Source organism: Thermobia domestica, chromosome 11 (assembly GCF_964235325.1).
Source record: "Thermobia domestica chromosome 11, izTheDome1.hap1.1, whole genome shotgun sequence".
NCBI classification, from domain to species: domain Eukaryota; kingdom Metazoa; phylum Arthropoda; class Insecta; order Zygentoma; family Lepismatidae; genus Thermobia; species Thermobia domestica.
The window spans coordinates 229582088-229605427 of NC_137464.1; the positions used below are offsets into that span (position 1 = coordinate 229582088).

Below are 23340 nucleotides of genomic sequence, written 5' to 3' on the forward strand. Positions count from 1 at the left end.
AGCGAAATATCAAGAGGCCCTAATTCGAATTCGAGAGAATGTGGATGGTGGTTGGTATCGGCGTAAAGGAAGGATTATCCAAAAATGCATATTTAATTAATTTCAATGTGTGTATAGAGTATTCCTGCAGGGTGAAATTCTCAGACATGCCATCGACCGAATTTTCAGATATGTTCTGACTTTATGATTGGTCCAAGGTAGGCAAACAGCAGTAAATACGGAATCCTATGGCACGATGTTGAAAGTGTTAATGATCGGCAGAAGCACGGTCTCTCGCACTCGGGAAAACGCATGCTGCAATGTTTTCTTTGACGCTTTTCTTTCACCTTGTCGAAATACATTGCATGACACGATATTCCAAACACAAAAAGACATGGAGCTGCCGGTTTCTAACACTTTCGACTTCCCTCCGAAGCATTGGATGTCACTTGTTGTCAAGGCTTACTTGAAATCAGGGCATATCTGAAAACTCTATTGAGAGCATATCTGAGAATTACACACTGTAGGGAGTACACTCTACACCTAATGACAATTGATGAAATATGCACATTTGGATTGTGTGTGCCTGGCTTCCTTTACGCTGATAAGTACCATCATCCACAGTTTGTGGAATTCAAAATTGTGCCAATTGAAATTTTGCTTTCGCGATTTTGGATAACCCTAGCTCTGAAACTATGCTCTTTTCGCCATAGGTTTATATGAACATTTTCTCATATTTTATATGAACATTTTCTGATATATATCAATAAGGTCTCATGCCGTAACAGTAATTGGAAAATCAGTCATTCACAAAGAAATAAATAAGTAAAACAACTCTATTCCTTCTATCGCAAAGTGAAAGGCAGAATTTAGGGTGCGATGATGCAAATTGGGTTGGAACCCCATTAAGGGAACGTATCGTCCAGTTATGACTAAATTCTGCGTGCAGCAGCGCAATATTAAAAATGCAAAAAGTCGTTATAATTGTAAAACCGCTTATCACAAACGAAATCGTGAATTATGTGTTTCGGTGTTGCAGACCGTTACTAGAATGTACTCACAGATTTGAAAAATATTTTTAAAATAAACTGGCTACATTGTAAAGTTGTAATATGCCCTGCAACAGTGGAATAAACGTTCTACGATTTTCTTTTGTTTCTTAGGAGGCGAAGTCGTGTATGAGGTATGAATTTTTCTTATGTATTTGTGATAATCTAATGTCATCTGCATTTTATTGTAAGAGAGTTATTTTCCTTTTTGTAAATAAATAATTTAGGATCACTTATTTTTATATATAACTAATTTTCATTTATTTTTCTTTCAGGATTTGAATATTTATTACGAAAGGACAGAACTTGACACATTTTTAACATGGTAAGTCAACGTTTTCTGAATATTTTAGTCAAAAATTTGGTCCTGAGATGTATATTAGGTATAAAAAAAAAGCAATTTTTAGCATGTGCTGTCCCAGTTGGGGTATACTTATATTCATGAGACATTGTTTTCTTGAGTTGTTTGCTAATTTACTTTAAAAGGACTAATGGGTGTAGATACAGGCTGATGACTTAGCCATAAAAACTGTGGTTTATGCGCGGGAGAATAGGTTCAGGGTTGTTGAATGGAATCGAAAGCAACCTAATCCAAAAGAAAATGTTACATATCTTACCATAAACTAAGGTTAAACCTTAACATGCTGGACCTATTTTACGACTGAAAGGCCGAAACTTCGCAAAAAGCATTAACTAATTTGTGCTAGGTGGCCACTGTGAAGCTAGAATTACAACCAAGTCACAGCAGGAGTCCAGCAATGGGGTCTACGCGGAGATGGTTTTATATGGGGTAGGCGCGCCAGCGATGGTGCGTTTGTGCGTAAACTAGGTTAGTTGGAAAAAGTTACGTATAGCATAAAAACACACGCCTGGGATGTGGCATTGCTCTCTGACACTTGTATGGGCATTTATTCCGAAGTTGGGCGTCCGCTTTCGCCACGTTTTTCGTTGTTATCTCTTTTCCATACTTTCTGCAATTTGTTATTAGGTTCATTAATACGTGCTCATCACAAACTTTTAAAAGATTTTGCTTGTTATGAACGTATTGCTTCACAAATGTTAAAACTGTTAGTTCATTGCCCTTGTACATTCGCCATGTTGATAATTGTAAAACAGTTTCTTTCCCACAATACAACTGTTCGGTTACCTTGCGCCAAGTAGTTCCCTCCGCTCGCCGTATAGTCCCATGTTTATAACCGCTTATATATAACAAACAGATTTTTCGAGACTCTTATATATTATCAAGCACACAAACGATCAAATTATTCATATCTTTCTGTAAATTTTAAAAATTTTGCTGGAAACAGACGCCCAACTTTGGAATTTAACCCCTTCTATGATTACTTTCTATACTGCTCTCACTTAGTACTTTGTCATGACTTCCTCATAAAGGATGACATGGTAAGGGGCACATTTTGTATTTCGTATTTCTGCCGTATTGTACGAGTTAGGATTAATAAGCCGATAGGCCTATATTTCAAGTGCTTCCATACATTGGTATTCCAAAGTAATATAACTTACACGATTCTTCCGTAAATTTTATGAATTATTTTTAAAGCTAGGACAGCACCTTTTTGTGTCAATACATTTTATGGCTACGTATGTTTTTAAAAATTTTAGGAGGAATGTAATGTTATTTTAATAGAACATTGTATAAGGAATTAAAGACTGAATCTCACCTCTTATCTATCTAACGTATCAACAAAGCGCAGTGTTATATTCGCATATCTGTATAAAGAAGCTATTACGAAGTGAAGTCAGGGCAGATAATTCATGATGCATTAACCTTTTGATAGATTTGCTTTTTGATGGATTGGTAGATTTTCTCTGTGGTTCTTTGTCTGTGACGTTGCCGCGTAATGCTGTTCGGGTCTCCATACGAAGACCCGAAAGGAATACAAATTGTATATTTTTTTGCTTTATTTTGACGAGTAGCCCTGTGGTCTGTGGGCACCATTTTTTTGAACACTCGATTTATATATATATATATATATATATATATGGGTGATTCCACGAAAAAGGGAAATTTTCACTTGGAAAATTTTTGTTCCGTTGATGGTCGCCTATTTCAATAAAAATATCACATGCACTTACTACTACTAAGTACATGTTAATTAGGTGTTCAGCAGAGCTGAATCGTTATTGGTGTAGTAAATAAAAAATAATAAACTTTTCAGCACCCACGGAGTTGAGATTAGTTAACACGGAGTTGAAAATTGCTGTGGAGTTGAGAAACGTGATACATCTGGGTGATAAGTTTTGGTTTATAAGTGATTAAGCTTATAATTTACATAAAAATTGAAATAATTTTCCAATAGTTTTTGTAAGTTAGAATTATTCTCCTTTGTAAGTTAGAATTATTCTCCTTATGTTGAATAAAATTCTAACAAACTAGATGACACGTAATTTGTTATACAAAAATACTCCAGAAAATACTGCAAGCATATGAACATATATCTAATGAAGGTTCCAAAATTGAGTATATATATATATCTATGAATGTGACGTAAATAAGAAAAAAAGAAATACACATACACTTACCGAATATTGAAAAATTATTGCGCTTTCAATATGTTGACTATCATATGGAGAGGACAAACTTTTTACATAAGCTTACGAAACAGACGAAGTAGTCACTAAACCTGTCTATTGTCTACTTCATTTGTTTTCTGAACTTATGTAAACCGTTTGTCTTCTCTGTGTGATCAAGTCCACACGTCGAAAGTGCAATACTTTTTCAACATTTGGTAAGTGTATTTGTACCGTATATTTGGTATATATACAAGGTGTTTCAAAACAATACACACATCGTTTGGGAGCTGATTTCTGACACCAAGATAAGACGAAAAGTATAGACAACTGGGTGCACAAATGCTTCCTTTCGGAGTTATAGGCTGCCGAAAACATGAAAAAAAATGAACTTTAAAGGTCCATAGCTCCAAAACTATGAGATCTGCCGTAGTCGGGTCACGACTTCACTTAGGAACTAATATGTGCACTATCCAAAAATGTTTCAGAATCCTGAGGTACTCACGAAGCAATTTTTATAGAGGGAGTTTGGTTAAGGGCGTATAATCTGAAGTACTCACCAACTACTTCTATAAAAGTTGTTGTGGAAGTACCGCCAGATTCTGAAACATGGATATTTGGATATCGCACATACTAATTCCTCAGTGAAGTCTGACCCGACTACGGTAGGTCCCATAGTTTTATGCTATGGACCTTCACCTTCAAAGTTAATTTTTTTTCATGTTTTCGGCAGCCTATAACTGCGAAAGGAAGCATTTGTGCACCCAGATTGGTCTATACTTTTTATCTTATCTTGGTGTTAGGAATCACCTCCCAAACGTTGTCGGTATTGTTTGAAACGCCCTGTATAATGCACACTAAATGACAGTGTAAGGCACTCATCATTTCTGTTTTCTTTGGATAATTCGATGTTCTTTGTTAAGTAGCCCTCATTTTCCACTCCAATGAAGGAAATGTCTTGAGGAAACAGGGAAGGGCTCTTCTAGTCTACACAGAATGACAACTGCCAACGCTTTTTAAACGTCAGGTTTAGTAGGCCAGGAGAAATTCCTCCCGATCCGCGTCATAAAATTGACTGTCCGCATATTGCCCTCAGACTCTTCGACAATCTCTGAAAAGAAAACAATTAGTTGATCATAAGATTCAGACGTCAATAGGTTAAAAACAGATACCATCCATCTTGACTTGACTGAAGTTTTACCTCCGGCTACCTGACAGCCCCAAATCTGAACTTCCGCGAAACACTCCTTAAATGGGCTAGGACCCTCCAGCCGGTCTTTGAGTGTGAATGGCACGTGGTCAGCGTGTCGGCTCCTACGACCGTTGCGATGGTCTGCGCGATCAGGTTTCAGTACGTCTCTACTCAAATGAGTTTTTTAATTGCCTTACTGTGCGAAGTAAACACCATTAATTTTTGAGCTTCCACCGGGAAACAAACCCAGAACCACGCACGAAAGGCGAGCATACCAGTCACTAGACCATAAACGAGCTTTATTTCTATCAATATATTGAAAGAACAAATATTTGGAAGAGCATGAGCATAACAAACACTACAGGATTATCAACTCCGTGACTTGTCTCAACACCGTGGATTCCTTAGTTTTCAGGTGGACATGGAGTTGAGAAAATCGAATATAATTTATTTTTACCGGCCCACTTTTTAACCAGTACATGTGAGTAATTGTGTACGAATTTTCTACGTTAAGGCGTAGGTTCCTCAAGGGAAAGAAGGTATATACCATACAAATACATTCAGTAATAAATACCATGGTGTTGAGAATCAATTAATATACGCACCTGCTTTCCACACACAAAAATATTTTTCCTATAGCTTTTAACACATGCACACAACTTTTTCTGTTCTTCAGTCAAACATGTCTGCCTTGTCTTCTTGTGGGTGTTGCCAATGTGGACGACCATGCTATCTGTTGAGAGCAACGATAATTTTTTCTATTGCCATGGAGTTGAGACGAAATAGAGGTGACAGAAACGAAGCATAGTCAAGCTTTCCAAAATAATCGTTATAAAGATTTACTTTCCACAAAACCGAAACATTGAAGTGTTCTCTTCCATTTAATTACCATTAAATGATGTTTGATTTGCGACTTCAGTTTAATTTATTGATTAAAATCAGTGAACTGTAGTCTGTGACAGCCCACGGTGTTGAGAAATTGGGTAATAATTAATTTTTTACGTATGTTTTGTGTTATATTTGCAAACTGTTATACATGGCATACCTACTTTGTGACAGTTACTACCAAACAAAATAAAAATGAGGTGATTCTTTCTAGTAGTAGTTTGAAGAAATGCCCGTGACAGAAAATTTCCCTTTTTCGTGGAATCACCCATATATATATATAATGATTCACAGTAAATAATACTGTTCATATTAAACATTACATCTATCCGAGCCCGTGGTTGTATGTATGTTAATAACTTTCAAACTAATTGTTCACATAATACCATGATTTATGTCTATGTGATACAAATAGTCTCGGTATGTTGCTTTTGAATAAAGCAATAATATTAACATATTGCAAAATATGACAATAATGATTATTATGAGCAAAACTTAACGCGTCTGTACGAAGGAAAGACTTAATGGATGTTAAGATAAACAAAAAAAGTTCATTATCCTGTAAATGTCTGTCGGAACATCATGTCCCATCCCCTAGCCACCTTCAGTGCTGCCAACCTCTGTGACATGCCGTACACCAATGCTTGACACACATCAACCTCTATTTCTTGGTACCATACTGTAACTATGACTTAAATGATCTCTGTCCTGGTCTTAAAGATTTTTTCCTTGAAGCCGATGTGACATGAGGTTCCACAAATTCTCAGTGAGGTTCATATCAGGGGATCTCGGTTGCCGACACAACCGGTTAATGCTCATCTTAGAACACCACGTATTAACTACTCGTGCTCTGTGACAGGGAGCTTTATGGTCTTGGAAGATGAAGTAGTCTAAATTTTCACATTAAAAGTAATCTCTAGCAGTAGGCAATAAACTTTTAGAAAGTATTGTGGTGTATTGTTCGGCGGAAGCAGTTCCAATTCAAATTTCCAGTCTGCCTACATCTCTGGAGGTGAAACAAACCGACACCATATCATTTGCACTGAACTTTTGTGTTGCCAAAGCGCAGTCATTCTTCAGTTCCTCATCCAGTCTGAGCCCGCTATCACGCCCAAGTAGCATAAATTTCTTTTTGTCAAGGAATATTACGTGTTTCTATTGGTCAATATACCTCATGTACCGTACATGTCATAAAACTGTTTCCTCGCTTTGGTGTGCTGTTTTGCAAGATAAGGGTTTTTCAAGGGCCTTTTCTTGGAAATTCCTTCTTTCTTCAGTGCCATGACACTGGTCATGTGGGACACAATGACACCAACACCATCACAAAGAGTTCGAGCAATTTTTCTTGAGATAGAGAATCGATCGTTTAATGCTACTGCTTTTTTTCCTCATAAGACGTGGAATTTTTTTTTTTTGTTTTTCCCACAATTTCTAGTCAGGGATGACGTGGCAAGGTTACTTTGCTTCCTAAGGGCTCTTCTTACTGTTGTGTGATACACACGAACTTTTGCATCTATCTGCTGCTGCGAAAAGCCCGCTAATTTCAGAGCAAGTATCATTCCTTGTTTGCATGCTGACGTATCGCTTATTGTTTTACCCATGAAGTCACAGTTACTGCACAAACTTGCTACAATAATGCGCAGTATAACTCAGAAAACTCTTGGACAACTATTTAATAACTGAATAAGTCTGGAACAACTATTTTCCACACAATTTCCACCTGTAAAATAGATTATATCTAATTAATACGCATCAACCATTTCCCAGAGATATCAGAGCCACCTGTTGGGGAAAAGCAGAATTACAGATAGGGGTGAAAAAAGTACAAAAAAGCATCAGGTAGCACCAAGCAACAATTTGAGACTCGTTTCATCATTGTAGGATACAAAATTATTTTGATATTGAAACATATTTCCATGTTCTGTAAATTTCTTGAGTGGTGCAGTTATTTTATTACAGACTATATAATGTAGTAATTTGTGAATTTTTGACAGTGTTTAATCAAGAAGCTTGAGGAAAAGTGAATCCGTTTGACATTGAATGTTCACCACAATTTTAGTTCAGTTTTACTTAACGTGGTAATACGTAGCATTGATTTTTTACTGTAAGCGAAACGTCCATTTACATACACGTATATAAAAGGGCTAAATAGTTTTAAATGAATTTTTGAACACATCTCAAGCTGATAGTTGGAGTATCTACCTCAAGCTGGTATTTATCATATTACTTTGATTAAAACGCATATCCTAAAGACAGAGGGAGGTTTAAAATTGGTAAAAATATGTCTGTCAGGAACGCCTCAAGATAGGAAGAGGAAATTCGGCATGTAAGGTCAACATTAAATGTGATTTTGCACATGTCCCATCACTTTCCAAAGTTCCATTTCTAAGAAAAGTTTCTATTTTGTCCCCTCCACATTCAAACCGGGGTTCTTTCTCTACTAGAAAGCGACTGAACCGTTTGAAATGAGCTGCGATTTTTATCATGCGACTTCCATAAATGTGTTATCCTAAGAGGAAGGGGTGTTTACAATGTGTGTTAAATAAATCTCTCACGTTCAGAAGATGAAGCTTCGGCTATAAACTCTTTATATGAGTAATAAGTGGATACTTGCTCCACTGGTTTAGAGAATTGCGCTTTTCTTAGATAAGGGGCGAGGTAATTTATAATGTGTTTCTTTTGCCATTCTCGTTCATCATGAGAAAAACAAAACTGTTTAAAATGAACTTTTGAACACAGCATCTGCAGGGTTCCTACTGGTCAGGGAAGTCAGGAAAAAAGACTGGAAATCAGGGAAATTTTATTTCTAACATAAATTGTACATCAATTTCACCTTAGCAAACCATTAATGATCACAGTATGGAACGTTCAGATTTTTTATGGTGGTAAGTGGAATGTACGTATGAGCAATTGATTATTACTTGTCTCTATGAAATAAGTGTTCTCATATATAAATATTCACCGTTATTTATTGTTTATTGGCGAGGGTGGGGTGAATAGTTTTCGTCCTGACAATGAAAGGCTGCGAATTTCAATTCAAAAACGATTTTATTTTTCAACATAATCTTCCGTAATTTCAATACACTTAGTCCAGCATTTCTCCAACATCAGTATTCCTTCCCGGAAGTGAGAGTCTGGAAGGTTGTGAAAATAATTATCCACGACCCTCTCAACTTCTTCATTCGTTGTGAAGTGCTTCCCAGAAAGTAATTTCTTCAAGTTTGGGAATAGATAGAAGTCCTGATAGTGCTAAATGAGGAGAATATGGGGGATGACCGAGCAAATCGTACTCCAAATCCCGCAGTTTTCCCATCGCCAGCGCACCCTTGTGCATAGATGCGTTGTCCTGGGAAATACGATGATTTTCTACTTCAAGCCAGGCCTCTTCTCGCGAATTTTGGCGTCAAGAAGGTTGGAGTAATATTCCCCTGTAATTGTTCTCCCTTTTGCAAGGTAATCAATTAACAGGATCCCTTTCGCATACCAAAACACACTGGCCATGACCTTTCCGGCCGATACAATCGTCTTCGCTTTCTTCTGCGTTGCACCACCGGCTTCCACCCATTGCTTGGACTGCTGTTTCATTTCTGGCGTGTAGTGGTCAGCCCATGTCTCATCCATTGTTACAAATCGCCGCACAAAATCGGTCGGATCCCTTTTAAATCGGTCCAGAGATTTCTGCGAAAATAGTTTTTGCATTTGCTTTTGCTCGGCAATCAGCAAATGCGGCACCCATCTTGCGCAGAGCTTTCGCATTTCTAGTTCTTTGGGCAAGATGTTTCACACCCGTTCCTCCGATATCCTCACACTCAGCTATCTCACTCACCTTCACTCGCCAGTCGTCAGGGTTTGCCCAAGTGGGCCCAGCCCGATCGGGTTGGACCCACCTGGGTTTTTGAGCTTTTTGTTAGTATATTATTTGTACAAATAAGGTGATCACATTAAAAATTATTTTTATCGGATTTTGGACAAATTAGATGCTTTCACTTTAAGGTATACAACAACATTCAAGCTAAGATCTTTATGAAGTTCTGAATATACTGAATGAATATTTTATATATATATATATATATAACCTTAGCTTGAGATAATTGTAGGAAAAAATAATGTACCGATTATGCTTATAGCGTATTTGAAGTAAAATATGCAATTTTGTATTTTGGAGAATACTTTCCATGAATAGTGTGCTCGCCAACTCAACGACGCCGAGGAACGTTATATACTTCATACGTTTGACGGATTTAAGGCCATAGGAGCCGGCACAACCAGTAAATATGTAAATACATTAGTAAAACTATCGGATTATTTCCTACTTTTGATGGTAATACAAGTATTCTTCAGTGAAATTTGGCTTTCCAACAAAATAGTTATTAGTTCAGTTATAGTTTAGTTATTTGTTGCTGCTCTTCAATAAGCGTTCAGTGGAATCAACACCAGCAATAACGTAAAAATTATTGTCAAATTTAAGAAGCTTAATATTCGGGGTTTCGAAGACAACATAAGGCTTACTTTTTCAAGTGCTGAATTCAAACGTCCGTACTAGTGAAAGTTTCGATGTACAGTAATGTGCATTTTCAGGAAAAAACTGTCATGAAAAAAGTGCTCGGGAAATTCCCGCAATTGAACGCACAAAGCATATGAGGTGAATATTTCAAAATAAAACTACTCGTATTTATTTTACGCAGAAAGATATTTAATTTCATTTAAGACATTTTGAAACATTTACTTTATAAAATATATCTTTATTAATTGTTTCAAATTTATTTTCGGGAAAGAACCGTCTTGCAACAAGTGCTCGGGAAACTACCGTAATTGAACGCACAAAGTATCGGAAGTGAGCTTCAACAATAAAGCGATTTATTTTACGCTGAAAAATATATATTTCATATAAGATATATTGAAACATTTATTTTATAAAATATGAATTAAATCTTCCTTTTAAATTAATATATTTGGTATTCATATTTGGCGAACGGCACTCAGGCTCCTGGGATGACACGATCTACATTTGTTCGTTTGTCTGCTTGTACCACACACACTATAGGGTACAACTTTCGTTTTTTTAAGTTTAAATTTTCAGCGCGTACAAGCATGAGACTCACTAAATTTTCTGTATAGATATTGGCAGCATGCCAACGTAGAATTTCAAAATGGCAGTCTTTTTAATAGCGAGTATCCACGCTACAAAGGGCAATTTTCGGTCTTATAAGTTTTAATTCTCAGAGTAGAGGCACGAGATATTCTTAAATTAGCTGTATATATTTTGTCGGCGGTGGAACGTAAAATTTCAAAATGGCGGCCATTTTTGGAAATAGCGGGTATCCACGTTACAGCATGCAATTTTCGGATATTTAAGTTAAAATTTTGAGACTAGAAGCACGAGACATTCTAAATCTGCTGTATACATTTTCTCGGCGAGCCTATGTAAAATTTCAAAATGGCGGGCATTTTTTCTAAACAGCAGTAAATAGAAAACTGTTCCAAGTTGTGACAATGACAATCTTGAAATATGAATCACATTTAATATTTTTACCCAAAACACATTGAAATATTAAAAAAAAAATTGAAAAAACCCATTTCTGGTGTGGTTGCGGTTTTCTGCCTTCCTTCACTTGGGTCATTTTCGAGGGATGTGTGACCACGTTTAAATTCAGCTGCCCACTTTTTAACGGTTGACATGAAAGGAGCAGCCCCCCCGTATACTTTTGTCAACTTCCGATGAATTTCCGTAGGGTTAATCCATCCAAAACGAAAAATTTGATTACTGCATGATAATCAAGTTTATCCATTTTCACAACTACAACAATGCCTGCACACAAACTATTTGAGAGAATAAGTTGACACTTGTTATACCAACAACTGAAAAGCGCCCCCAAGCAAGAACAATAAAACTTTGCTGATTGGAGTTCCATCTCTTGGTCAGGCCGAGAACTTTTCACCCCTCCCTTATGTATGTCAACGTCGGTCCGACATCTGTCATGAAAGTCAGGGAATTTCCTGTCAGTGGTCAGGGAGAGGTCAGGGAAATAGATTTCTCCAGACAAGTAGGAACCCTGATCTGACTCGAGCCGGGATTTATGGTGTCATTTTCATTACAATCCGTATCCTAAGGGGGATGGAGAGTGAAACAGGTCCGCTGAAAACTGAGTATCTCAGATTCTCTCATGTTGGGGAGATGGAACTCTTATATAATATAAAACTCGGGTGCGCGGTGGCTCAGTGGTAGAGCGTTCACCTCCGGTGCTTGGGGTCCCTGGTTCGATCCCAGCTCGCGCCGTGTTGACTTTGTAGTGGACAAACACCGTGTTCGTGGGTTTTATCGGGGTTCTCCTGTTTCCTCCCTCTTTCTTCATTCCACCATTTCACTCATCGTTGTCTCCTTTATCCTAACCGGCATAACCATGGGACGTAAAACTTGGATTTAATTTCATTTCGTATATAAACTCCTTACTTAAAAGAAAAAAAAGTGCGCGCCATAAACAGTTGAACTATTTAATATGAATCTTTGAACAGCACGTGAGTTGACTTGGTTGTTTTAGATAATCCTATACTTTGATTGGAACGCATTTCTTAAGGGCAGAAGGGAGGTGGGAAATTTTTCCCAAACAATAAATGGTGCACCATTTGAAATAAACATTTGAAGATAACTATAATGATCGCAATGAGTTGTGAAGCTTGACGTATATCTACCAATTTCAGTATCCAATTAAACGCGAGGGTGTGTTTTCTTCAAGTCTCATCCATGAAATTAGGGCAGAGTCATCTCTCGCACTTAACGGAAAAAATCTTGTGAGGGTGCAGTGTTCTCGGATTGCCGCTAACGTTCATTTTGTTGTTGTTGTTTTATATTTTGCTATTATTATTTATTAGTGTTCGTGTTGCTGTTTTTTATCGCTCTTTCGCCATGTCTTGTAAGTTTGATAACATAATTGGTCCACTTATGCTGTTTGACATATTTTCTCAATTGTGCGTTCGGAAAGCAGCTCGGAGACCCGGGTTCGATTCCCGGCAGGAGCTCATGTGGTTCGGATTCCACGTTAATCAGTAGGTCCACGTCTCATATAGCCTCGCTGCTGAAAGGGACGCTAAACTAAAATCAACTCAACTCAACGGAAAGCAGCTCCACAAATCGTACCGAATTCTTCCGATGCATCGCACGTGAGACAGAGCAGTTCAATGACTGGTGTAGAACCCAGGCTTCAGGAGTCGTCGCGGTTACTATAGTGATGCTGTGCATTGTTGAAGCAAGCGATCTTATTCCTCTCTAATTTCAACTTCAAACTATAGGAGTAAGAATCTAATTTCCGACAAAATAGAATGTTCTATAAAATGTAAGTAATTAGTAAATATTCAGGAAAATATGTTACATAGAATTAGAAGAAACGCGTTTTCTCGTTTTCGGCCCATTTCAATTCATACAATTGAAAATTCTTAGAGACCATATTCGACAAAATTATTATAGAATTTTTATTTGAATCTTTAAGATAGGATAAAGTGAGTTCTGATGTTTGATTGACTTCAATTGGAGATTAAAAGCATCATCATATTATAATAAAATCAAATAGTATTTACGAAAATTATTATAAAATATTTTATAAACTAGGGAGGGGAAAAGTTCAGTCTCTAGTTCTCGCTTGATTTTAAATCCAAGTAGTGATAATGATTGTGAATTCTCAAAAAGTATTCCCCATATTTCATGAAAATCTATAGCGTGAACGTTTATATATATATATATATAAAGGGACGGTGAGTAATCCCTACCATATCAGGGAGCTAAATTCACCGTTCATTCTGGACTGATTTTAATCCCAAGCACTGAGGAAGTCAAAGAATACGTACATTGTATTGTATCAAAATCGAATGAGTTTTATTTTATGTAAGTTATCGTGGAACTGTTGAAAAGAAAGAAAAAATTGGGAAGGGGAGAGGAAGTATTACTACTGTCGTATTCTTTATTACCTTTAGCTCCATGCAGAGTGAATGACTGTGAATCCTTAACGAAAATGTACGACATACTACACTGAAATCGAACAGTTTTAACAAATTATCGAAAAACATATACTTCAAATTGGGAGAAGTTGCTCTATACCACATGAGGGGTCGGATTTGTTGGCTCCTTCTAAACTGATTTTACTTCCAAAGATCTTGTGATTACGGAAAAGAGTCAAAGAAAATGTATCAAAACGAAAGAATTTTAAGAAATTTATTGTTGAGCTCTGATTACAAGTGATATGAATACGTGAATTTCCAGGTGAACAAATCAGTAATCGACAGAATGTGAACTATGGCTAGTGTAATTTTATGCATCCATGTACTGAAGTGGACCGTAGAAAAAGCAAACTAAATAAGTGTGGAATAAACATAAGCAAACACAATAACTTATTTACCTTAATTTATTATAAAAATATTTATTATTTGATTGCTGTAGACGGAATATAATTTCTTTGTGGTGGATAAGTCTGCGTTGGTTTTCTCGGGATTGTCCATCTCCCGTTTCCTCCCACTTTCGTGATTCCACCATCCATTTAATCATTACCGTCTTCCTTAACTTCTGTGCATAATCGTGGCACGTTAAACTTAGAAATAGTAAGTACAAAAATACCTTGCTCCACCACTGATTGTGTTTGATCTGACGGCCATGGGCCCAGCAACATAGTTTCCACTGTAGCAAACTCTTGCGTAGGAGGAGCAGGGGTATAAGAATTCTATGGGTAAGTTTACATCAGTTGATTTTCGACATGGGTATTAATTTTTCTATCAACTCAGTTTACCGATATTCAATTGCGTTACACGAACATCACATTATTTTTCTTTGTAGAGCAGCGTCGAAACAGTAATCCAGTTGTAGATAATCAGTATTAGTTTATTCTTCCTTTCATAACCTTTTTTTATTCAACGATAACGTTTAGTAGCTCGTTCGACCCTTAAACTGATATAGTGACGTCACTTCCTCTACATTAGCATGGTGATCATGTATTTTCTGTACAAACGCGTGAAGCAGAATGTGTACTATGAAGTCTAGTTAGTGCAAATAAGAATATTGTCAAAATTATAGAATATTTTGAAGATGAAATCATGTTGGTGAGAAAATGTGCAGGTTAAAAATAGGGGATCACTATTTGGAGAAAATGTGAGTGAAGTCTAGTAATTCATAAAGAAAGAGTAACATTTAAGGAGCTTGTTTCTACAGTTACTACATCTCTAAGTAAAGTGATAAGGTTGAAATTTCATATTTAAGGCGAAGCGCCATTACTATTTAATCCACCGTAAGGGAAAGCAATTATGTAAAGTCTCTTAACATACAGACTAATCTGTCGGCACAAAGAAAATAGTACAAATGTACGATTTTTAAAAGTAAAAGAAAAGTTGTTACCTATTGTTGGCATAATGTCGCATTTATATTTTAATGCTCACACTATGGCTACATAAAAATAAAAAGGCTTGTGGTCGTTTGTGCTAGGAATGTTCAGTCTAGACAAAGTTCTGATCATTGGACATGTACTGGACTGACTTACCCTATTAGCTTACAAAAATATATATACTGATCGTACAAGTAAACTTCCAGTTGTGAGTGGTTTAACATAGATTTTAAATATATTTTAAAACAGCAACTCTGTTCACGTTTGTAATATTACAGATGATACAGATATTATTGAATCCATATTTTCCAAGGTGGTTTAAATATTTGGTTTTTTTTTTTTTTTTTTTTTTTTTTTTTTTTTTTTTTTTTTTTTTAGCGCATTTATCTTAGTGTAACCTCAAAATAAAGAACAATACATCAGAGGGGACATTCCATATAATTTGAATCACTGGCTGCTTTTGCTTAAAGTCCGTATCGAATCGTGCCGTTATAGTATTAAACATATTTATGTAATTAGTTTTGCTTTTTTGAGTTTTATTCGTGCTTATATTTAATAAAGCACGAGTCACTGTAATCCTTGCAATCCGGAAATTAACACACCACTATTTTCGCGTTATATTGAAGTTCTTAGCTTTTTTGTTCTGGTTTGTTTTGTTTTGTTTAGAAGATAAAATGGCAGTCAGCATCACAATGAAAAGGATGTGAACGTCACGCTATTTCAGTCCATTTAGTTAATTCTTTTTTTCTAAAACATCTACTTTTTTTTTAATCCAAATGGAAATAAAACTTGAAGACGTCATAAACAATCTGCTAGGTATTTAAAAGGAATGTCTCAAGAAAGAAAATAAATGTGCATTTATTTATAAAACCAACGAGGGTTCAGTGGTAAGGCGCTCACCTCTGGTATGTAAGGTTCCTGGTTCGATCCCAGCTTGGACGAGGTGGAATTCATGGTAGACAAATTCCATGTGCGTAGGTCCTTTTTCGATGTTCTTCAGTTTCCTCACTTCTTCGTTCCACCATTTCTTTGTCACTACCACCACTGTTACTCGGCCTTTTTGTAGGACGTGAAACTAAAAATCTTTGGTTACATTATCTCAGCAAATGAGATTACTAAGCTTACTCAGTTGTAAAATACTCACCTCTGTTGCCAGGGATACCTGGTTCTCTTCCACACCATGTGAGTGTAGTGGACATTGTGTTGGTGAGTTTTCTTGGGGTTATCGCATTTCCTCCATATTATCATTCACCAGTTATTTCATGATCATTCAGTTTTCATTGATCACCGGTCTCTTTGGCTAAAGGAGTATAGCTGTGGTTGGTATTAGGAAAGATGGAGCAAACTTCTATTTCATTTTTTAAAAGATTTATTTTTTAAAAAAGATTTCAGCAAAGCTAAGACAGGTTTTTCAATGAACCAAAACTCACCCTTTGTTTATAAGGGAATAAGAGAGCCATGTGCCGACACCAACAACTGGGTTTTATGTCAGTAACTTCTGAATCGAGTTGCTTATCTTTGCTGGTGACGGTACGCTTGAGAGAAAGTTCTTTAAAAAGTATGCTAAAAAAGGGGGGATGGCTAGATAAAGTATTTATTTATCACTTCTGAAGATTTTACTCCTTCACACAATTATATGAAGGGCACAGGGGGAAAACACGCTAAGTCACATTTTGTAAAGTTTTTCAGGAGAGCGGTTTTAAAGCATGCCCAAAGCGGGTTCTTCCTTATATGGGATTTCTTTAATCGTTTAGAAAACGTGAGCAAGCTGTTACTTTCACATTGTTGGTATAGTACTGGTAAGATGCAGTCTTTGTCTGAAGGGAGAAATATCTCAAAATCGTGTTATTTTGACTTAGCGTGTTTTTCCCTTCACCCTGCATATATATTTTTCAGGTTTACATAAAATGTATTTAACTTAGCAAAAGTCCGAACCTCCTGCTATTGGAGGAAAGAGTAATTGGGTAGGCAATCTTGTTTTACGCTATCAAGAGCTGAGTTGTGAAAAACTCGTGTTTTTTAATTAGCGCAGTGGGTTTTATTGGGCAATATTGAGTTTTTATTAAATTTTGTAAGTATATTTAAATCTATATTCGTACTTGATATCATTTAAGCCAGGGTTGGCAAAAACCATGGTTTTAATTAAAAAAACAAAAAAAAACTTTTTTGTTTTTGTTTAAACCAGTTTTTTGGGTTTAAACCAGGTTTTTATGGTTTAAATGATTTGCTCTATATATTCCTATCATATATGGACAGAAATAAGTTTGTTTCGCCTTGATGTTATTATGCAACAATCGGGTTATGCTGGAAGGGGTCACATAAGCTTAAAGCGGAATAAAAACCGCTTCTCGAGTTACATCCGAAAGAAATTGTCCACCATTTGAACTCAGAACCAGGACTAATTGGCCACACACGCGATACGTCTGCCGACTTACTCACGAAGGAATCCTGATTAAAAAAAAAAAAAAAAAATACGTTGTACTGATCTTTACATGCTTTTTAATATAACTGTCAAGAGTCATTTCAGAAGGACAAAAAGATAAACAGTTGCACAAGTGAAACCATTACACAGAATTACATATGAACAATTACAAAGTACTACGGAGTACAGAAGAACTAATTTAGTTCAAGTTAGTTAACAACGACTTTTATTGGTCCAAATTAAAGAAATACACCGACTTAATCTGCATATCAATAAGAAAAGTGAATAAAGATACAAATTATTTGAGTCCACTTTGGCTCGAACTCATTTATACATAAATAGATACCAAAGATACTTCTCATTTCACTAAATGCCTCTCGTGGGGTCTGTATGAACTCCCCCCCCCCCCCACACACACACACAAAGTACGGCATTTTCGATGTATTTTATCAATAGTAAACATTGAAACAATATTTAGAATTTTTCTTCGATTGCAATTACATAACAATAATAACAACTACAAAAAAATAACAAAATAAACATTTATAAACTTGTAAAAAAAAAAAAAGTTGTTTTTGTAGTATAATCTTTTTGAGTAATGAATGGGGAATTTGGGTGTGAATATAATTCGAATAATATACGGGAGTGAAACGTGATAACCCACAAATGTGTGTTCATCAAGATTTTACAAACACTTACACTTTTACGAACATTTTTTTCTTTTTTGGTTTAAACCAGCCAACCCTGATTTAAGCCAACAACTCATTTTAGCCATTTAGCCATTTCTCCATTACGCAGTCACGAAAATATAGGCAACGTCGATTTAAACGTGAAGAAAGAAATTATAGAAAATGCACTCTTCCTATCCTTAAAACGGGAATTTTCAAAAACTAGGAGTTATATATCCCTTTATTTGTAATTGAATTGAATTGATTTTGAGTTTAGGAGTTTATATACTGAATTTTATCTTCCTAACTTGACGGACTCGTGATATACTGTAATTTTGGTTGAAATTTTTGAATCCCATCTACTTCGATTAGGATGCGCCCTTTAATCAAAGTAACGTAATAAAAGAAAACAACTCAAATATATACTATGTTCCAAAATTCATCTCAATATTATGTTCAACCATTTCCCTGTGATGCGATCAGAAACCACAAGCAATATCGCTTTCAATGCAAAGAAATAGAAAATATCCCCTTAAAACAGGAATTCTCAAAAATGCTAGGACATTAGTCCCAGTTACTTTGAATGAGTTTATATACCAAGTGTCATCTTCCTAACTTTTCAGGATCGTGAAATACTCAATTTTTCGCATAGATTTTGATCCTCCGCTGTCCCCCTCCCCTTTAGAATTCACATTTTAATCAGCGTAGCGTGATTATAAACCCGGTTCGAGGTACGTGGTAACTACATCCAAAAATTCATTCCAAACAGTTTAGCTGTTTACTCGTGATGCGATCACAAAGTAAATCCTTTTCACTTTTATATAATAGATTGCAGTTAAACACTGTTACAATGAATTTGATCTAACTCAAACAAAATTCGTTAAGCATGATTCCCCTTTTTTCTCAATGATATTTTGCTCTGATGACCTCTTAAGCCAATATTTTACATATTTAAAGCCAGTTGTGAAATTAGGCATGTACTAAGAATCACGATTGAAAGAAAGTAATTATAATCACATTAAGGTAATTTTTTCAATCTAAGTTTTGAAGTATATTTTTGGAGGTGGGTTTAGTTTAAATTTTGTTAAAATTTGGGTTTACTTTCCCCAAAAAAAGCTAGAATTTTGGGCAACACCCCTGGTCAAAAGCGGTAACTATTCCACTCTGGGTCGCACGATAATCAAATTCATCCAAGAGTCGGTGTAGCAAGTCTGATGGAATGATCTTCAGAGCATACACTTCAGATTGTGAAGTTGCTGGATGTACGTGGTTAATGGTGGTTCTGAGCCGTTTTTAAAGAACTTCCAAAAAGAGAAATCACATTGAGAGAGATCCAGTGAATGGTGGTGATCAAAGGTGAAGATTGTCTCCATGTGCATCATATTCGATCCAATGATGTGGAAAAACACGATTGAGAAGCGTACTTATATTCTGTGAAATGGAGGGAACAGGGAAAGATAATCAAGTTGTAGATTATAATAATCGTAATTGGTGGTCAGTTGGGATAACAGTTTTCCGACGTGTCCAAAGACAAATTGTCAGATACTTCTGCGTCAGTCAAGAAAAGCGAGCCGCGCATTTTCTCGTGGATACGGACACCTCAAAACGGAGCACACACACCTATCCTTTCTGACGGCTTGCTGCGCTCACGTGGCGCTCAGTGCTATGTTGCCAGCTTTTGCGTCAGGTGTTGAAACACGAAATTATTCACTGCAAGTAAATCTGTTTTATAAAATTGACACAAAAGAGAACTAAAAAGAATGCTCTCAATAACCAGCAAAGCAGCTACTGACATTCGACTAAAACAATGTGCATTTGCTTATATTCAGATTAGCAACGTACGGAAAGGGTGAAATGTTTACCATTGTAGAGCGAGAAAGATGAGCCACTATAATGGGCTGAACGTTGCCATAGAAACAGTTATTCGTGCCTAATTGTTATGACCACGTGCAGGGAGGAGAAAACAGAGGAAAGCAACTGTCAGAAAGGACAAATTGTATCAAATAGATTGTAGTTACCATAATAATTTTTGACAGTTGTCGCTGTTGAAAATGTGAATTGTGCCCGCATAAGGTGAAATAACTTAATTCACTTTCAAAACCACACCATTCTTTTATATATACATTGTAGAAATCTGCCGAATACAGAACTTTAGATTACAGCTAGACCAGGGTGCAAAATTTCCAAGTCAGACGCACTCACCAATCCAAAAATGATGGTCGCTAGTATCTTTCACGTACAAATTATGAGAGGTCCTTCCCCCCTTCCCTCACACACAGCCATTGGTTGACAAAGAAAGAGATTACCTCAGGGGATAAAATTTCAAATCCAGACAATTAAACTCAGGATAATCAATTTTGAATTGGACGATTCATATACTTAAGAAATATCTTAGTTTAGGCCTTCACTGTTGTGTAACGCTTTTTCCCTGGGCTGAAGTACCAGTTGTCGATTGCAGTTTACGGATCAAAGTCCTTAAGTGAAGGGCCATTGATGGAAATTGTCAACAAATCATCCAGTGTGTCAGTCCAGTGAATTCCTGTAGGCAGTCTTAACTCTGTTGAGACTGCTAAAGCCTCTCTCACACGAAGCAGTGCTCACAGTTAAAACTGCACAAAATGTGACAATTGGAAGTAAATTTGGGAACCTCGTAAGAAAGTTTTCACTGTAAATCATTTTCAGTATCTGATTTAACGTTAATGAAGAAAACAAAAGTTTATATTCTGCCCACTCTGCTACGACAAGGTCTACTTTTTCACTGTAACTGCGAAACCCTGTGAGTTTAGACAAAAACCATTCCTACTGAACACTGGACGCCAGCTCTTAAGTTTCTAGTCGCCAATGGCGACCTGGCGACCACGAATTTTGCGTCCTGGGCTGGACTTTTATTGAGAAATGCAGGAGCTTAATGCCTAAAATTATATCATTAGAATTATATGATAAAATATGATGCACTGATGAGTGCTGTTTCTTCTAATTCTATCTTAATTGGTATACGTGTTGCTTTCGGTCTTTCAATTACTTCTTGTTCAAATGGGAATATATTTTTAATCTGTCTTCTGCTTTGTTCATCATCATGTTGTTTAAGAAGGTTTATTAGTTCATATTTGTCATATTTTTTTTCCTTCTTTTCAGCCTAGAGAAATCAAGGAAATCAAAGACTTCCTGTTGAAGGCGCGAAGAAAAGACGCCAAATGTAAGTTTGTTTTCGTTTGTTATTAGTATAATTCCCATAATAGATATAAAATATGTAATACTTTAAATGTAAACAAAACACACAGCAATAAGGTAGTAGTTTTGTGGAGGTTGCAGCATATTTGTTTTTGGTTTCTATGAGTGGGACTGAATTTTGGGAGCAATTAATAAAATTTTCTTCTTACAAATAAAAATGTTTTACCTTAAATCCTTTTTATTTATTTCGTTTTATTCGTAATATTTCAATCTTTCTTGCTTCTGTAAGCTTCTTCGGGGAAATAAAATCTGCAGCTTCGTACATCTGGTTTTGATTCTCCAAATATAAATTGCCATTATCTTGCAAACAAGATGAAGAAATATCTGACATAATTATGTATTTGGAGTATAAAAGTAACATGTAGAGAAATTCAAGATGTAACCTTTGGAAATGTATTTCTACAAAGGAAGTCACAGAAGAGAAAAATAAGCTAAATATTGGGAATAATGGTAATAATGAAAACAGAACGTAAGTTTGATTTAAATTTTTCTCATACAACTTTCGTAAACATGAAATTCATATTTCTTTCATATTAATCGTATTCTGTTTGCATCTAACAGTTAAGAGCAAGGAAAAATATATTTCAGTGATTCTTAATGTTTGACTAAATAATGCTTTATTAACAATAAACTGACGCGAATGTGTCTATAATAATAGAAATGCGTGCAATTGTGTTACCATAATAATGCAAATGAAGGATAATTCATTCCAAAAAAAAAAAAAAAAAAAAAAATCGATTCCCGGCGGGAGCTCATGTGGTTCGGATTCCACGTTAATCAGTAGGTCCTATCTCATATGCTCCTCAGACCTGAAGGCGAATTTTGGTAGCTGGAGCTACCGTTGACTGTGAATTCATTGCTCAACACTGATGCTAAGAAACCTCCCCACGTCCGAATGACATCTAACCTGAATGTCACTTACTTCTAGCTACCATCTAATAAATGTTAGTAATACTTTGTATTTCAAAAGAAGTTAACAAACACATCTATAAATGACAACTTACCTCGACTTCGCGTTCTGCATTCTCGATAACGTGCTGCCACCTACAAATATTTTGTTGAAATTTTTCGCGTTGCCTACGATTCGTTTAAGGTTAGGTGAGATGGCATTCGGTTTGGGGAGGTTTCTTAGCATCAGTGTTGAGCAATGAATTTATAGACAACGGTAGCTACAGCTATCAAAATTCGCCATCAGGTCTGAGGAGGATATAGCCTCGCTGCTGAAAGGGACTTACTCAAAATCAACTCATTCCCAAACAATGTCACGGATTGGTCTACTTGTCTGCCGAAGATTACTAGTCATGCAGTGAGTAATATTGCAATATAGTATTGACAGCTTCGTCTACGGGTAGTCGATCCGTGAATAAAGCATTTTAAGTTTTCTTTTATTTTTTCTTTCTTTTTTTTCCTTTTAACAAGTGTATGTTATTATATACTGTAGCAACAAGCTTAGTTTATAGTGAAAGTGTGTGTTTATTGCTGCTTGGTTTACACGTAGACACGTTAGCACTACGTTAGGTTCTGTACTTTAACAATACGAATACAAACACGTGATTCATTTCTACAACTTGTATAATTTTTAATATTGCGGGGTTTCTTGTGGAAGATTAAGCATATGGTTACCTTTTACTTCAGATGATAGTACGAATTATTCAGTTGCATAAATTTAATGTGCCTGAATCAGGAGTGGGCGGCACAAAATTGTCATTGCGTATCGGATGTATTATAACTCGCAGACATAATGCGACGCCAAACCCAAGCATTTAAGGCAACAGTATCATTCCAAATGGACTTTGTGGTAGACAATCATATGCATGGGTTTCGTCGACGGTCTCCCGTTTCCTCCCATTTTCGTCATTTCGTTTATCCTCATCATCATAGTCTCCTTTATCTGCTTATTGATGCTATGAGGTACATAGTCATAAGAAACGTGATTTTACCTTGTACCTCTGTTTTTTCATTGACTGGATATTTCGACCTAGTTGGAATCATCTTCGACATCGGTTTACGCTGCGCCACCGATCTT

The 23340-nt window shown here is 36.2% G+C and overlaps 1 protein-coding gene across 1 annotated transcript in view; it reads left to right on the plus strand.

Annotated features, from left to right (window-relative positions):
- The first annotated feature begins 1063 nt into the window (after positions 1–1063).
- RpL38 (ribosomal protein L38) overlaps positions 1064–23340 on the plus strand; it is a 28243-nt gene continuing 5966 nt past the window's right edge. The window contains exons 1-3 of the mRNA XM_081731750.1: positions 1064–1162; positions 1304–1353; positions 21219–21279. Coding sequence (XP_081587876.1) covers positions 1351–1353; positions 21219–21279 — 64 coding nt within the window. The 5' untranslated portion in view covers positions 1064–1162; positions 1304–1350. The remainder of the gene's footprint in view (positions 1163–1303; positions 1354–21218; positions 21280–23340) is intronic.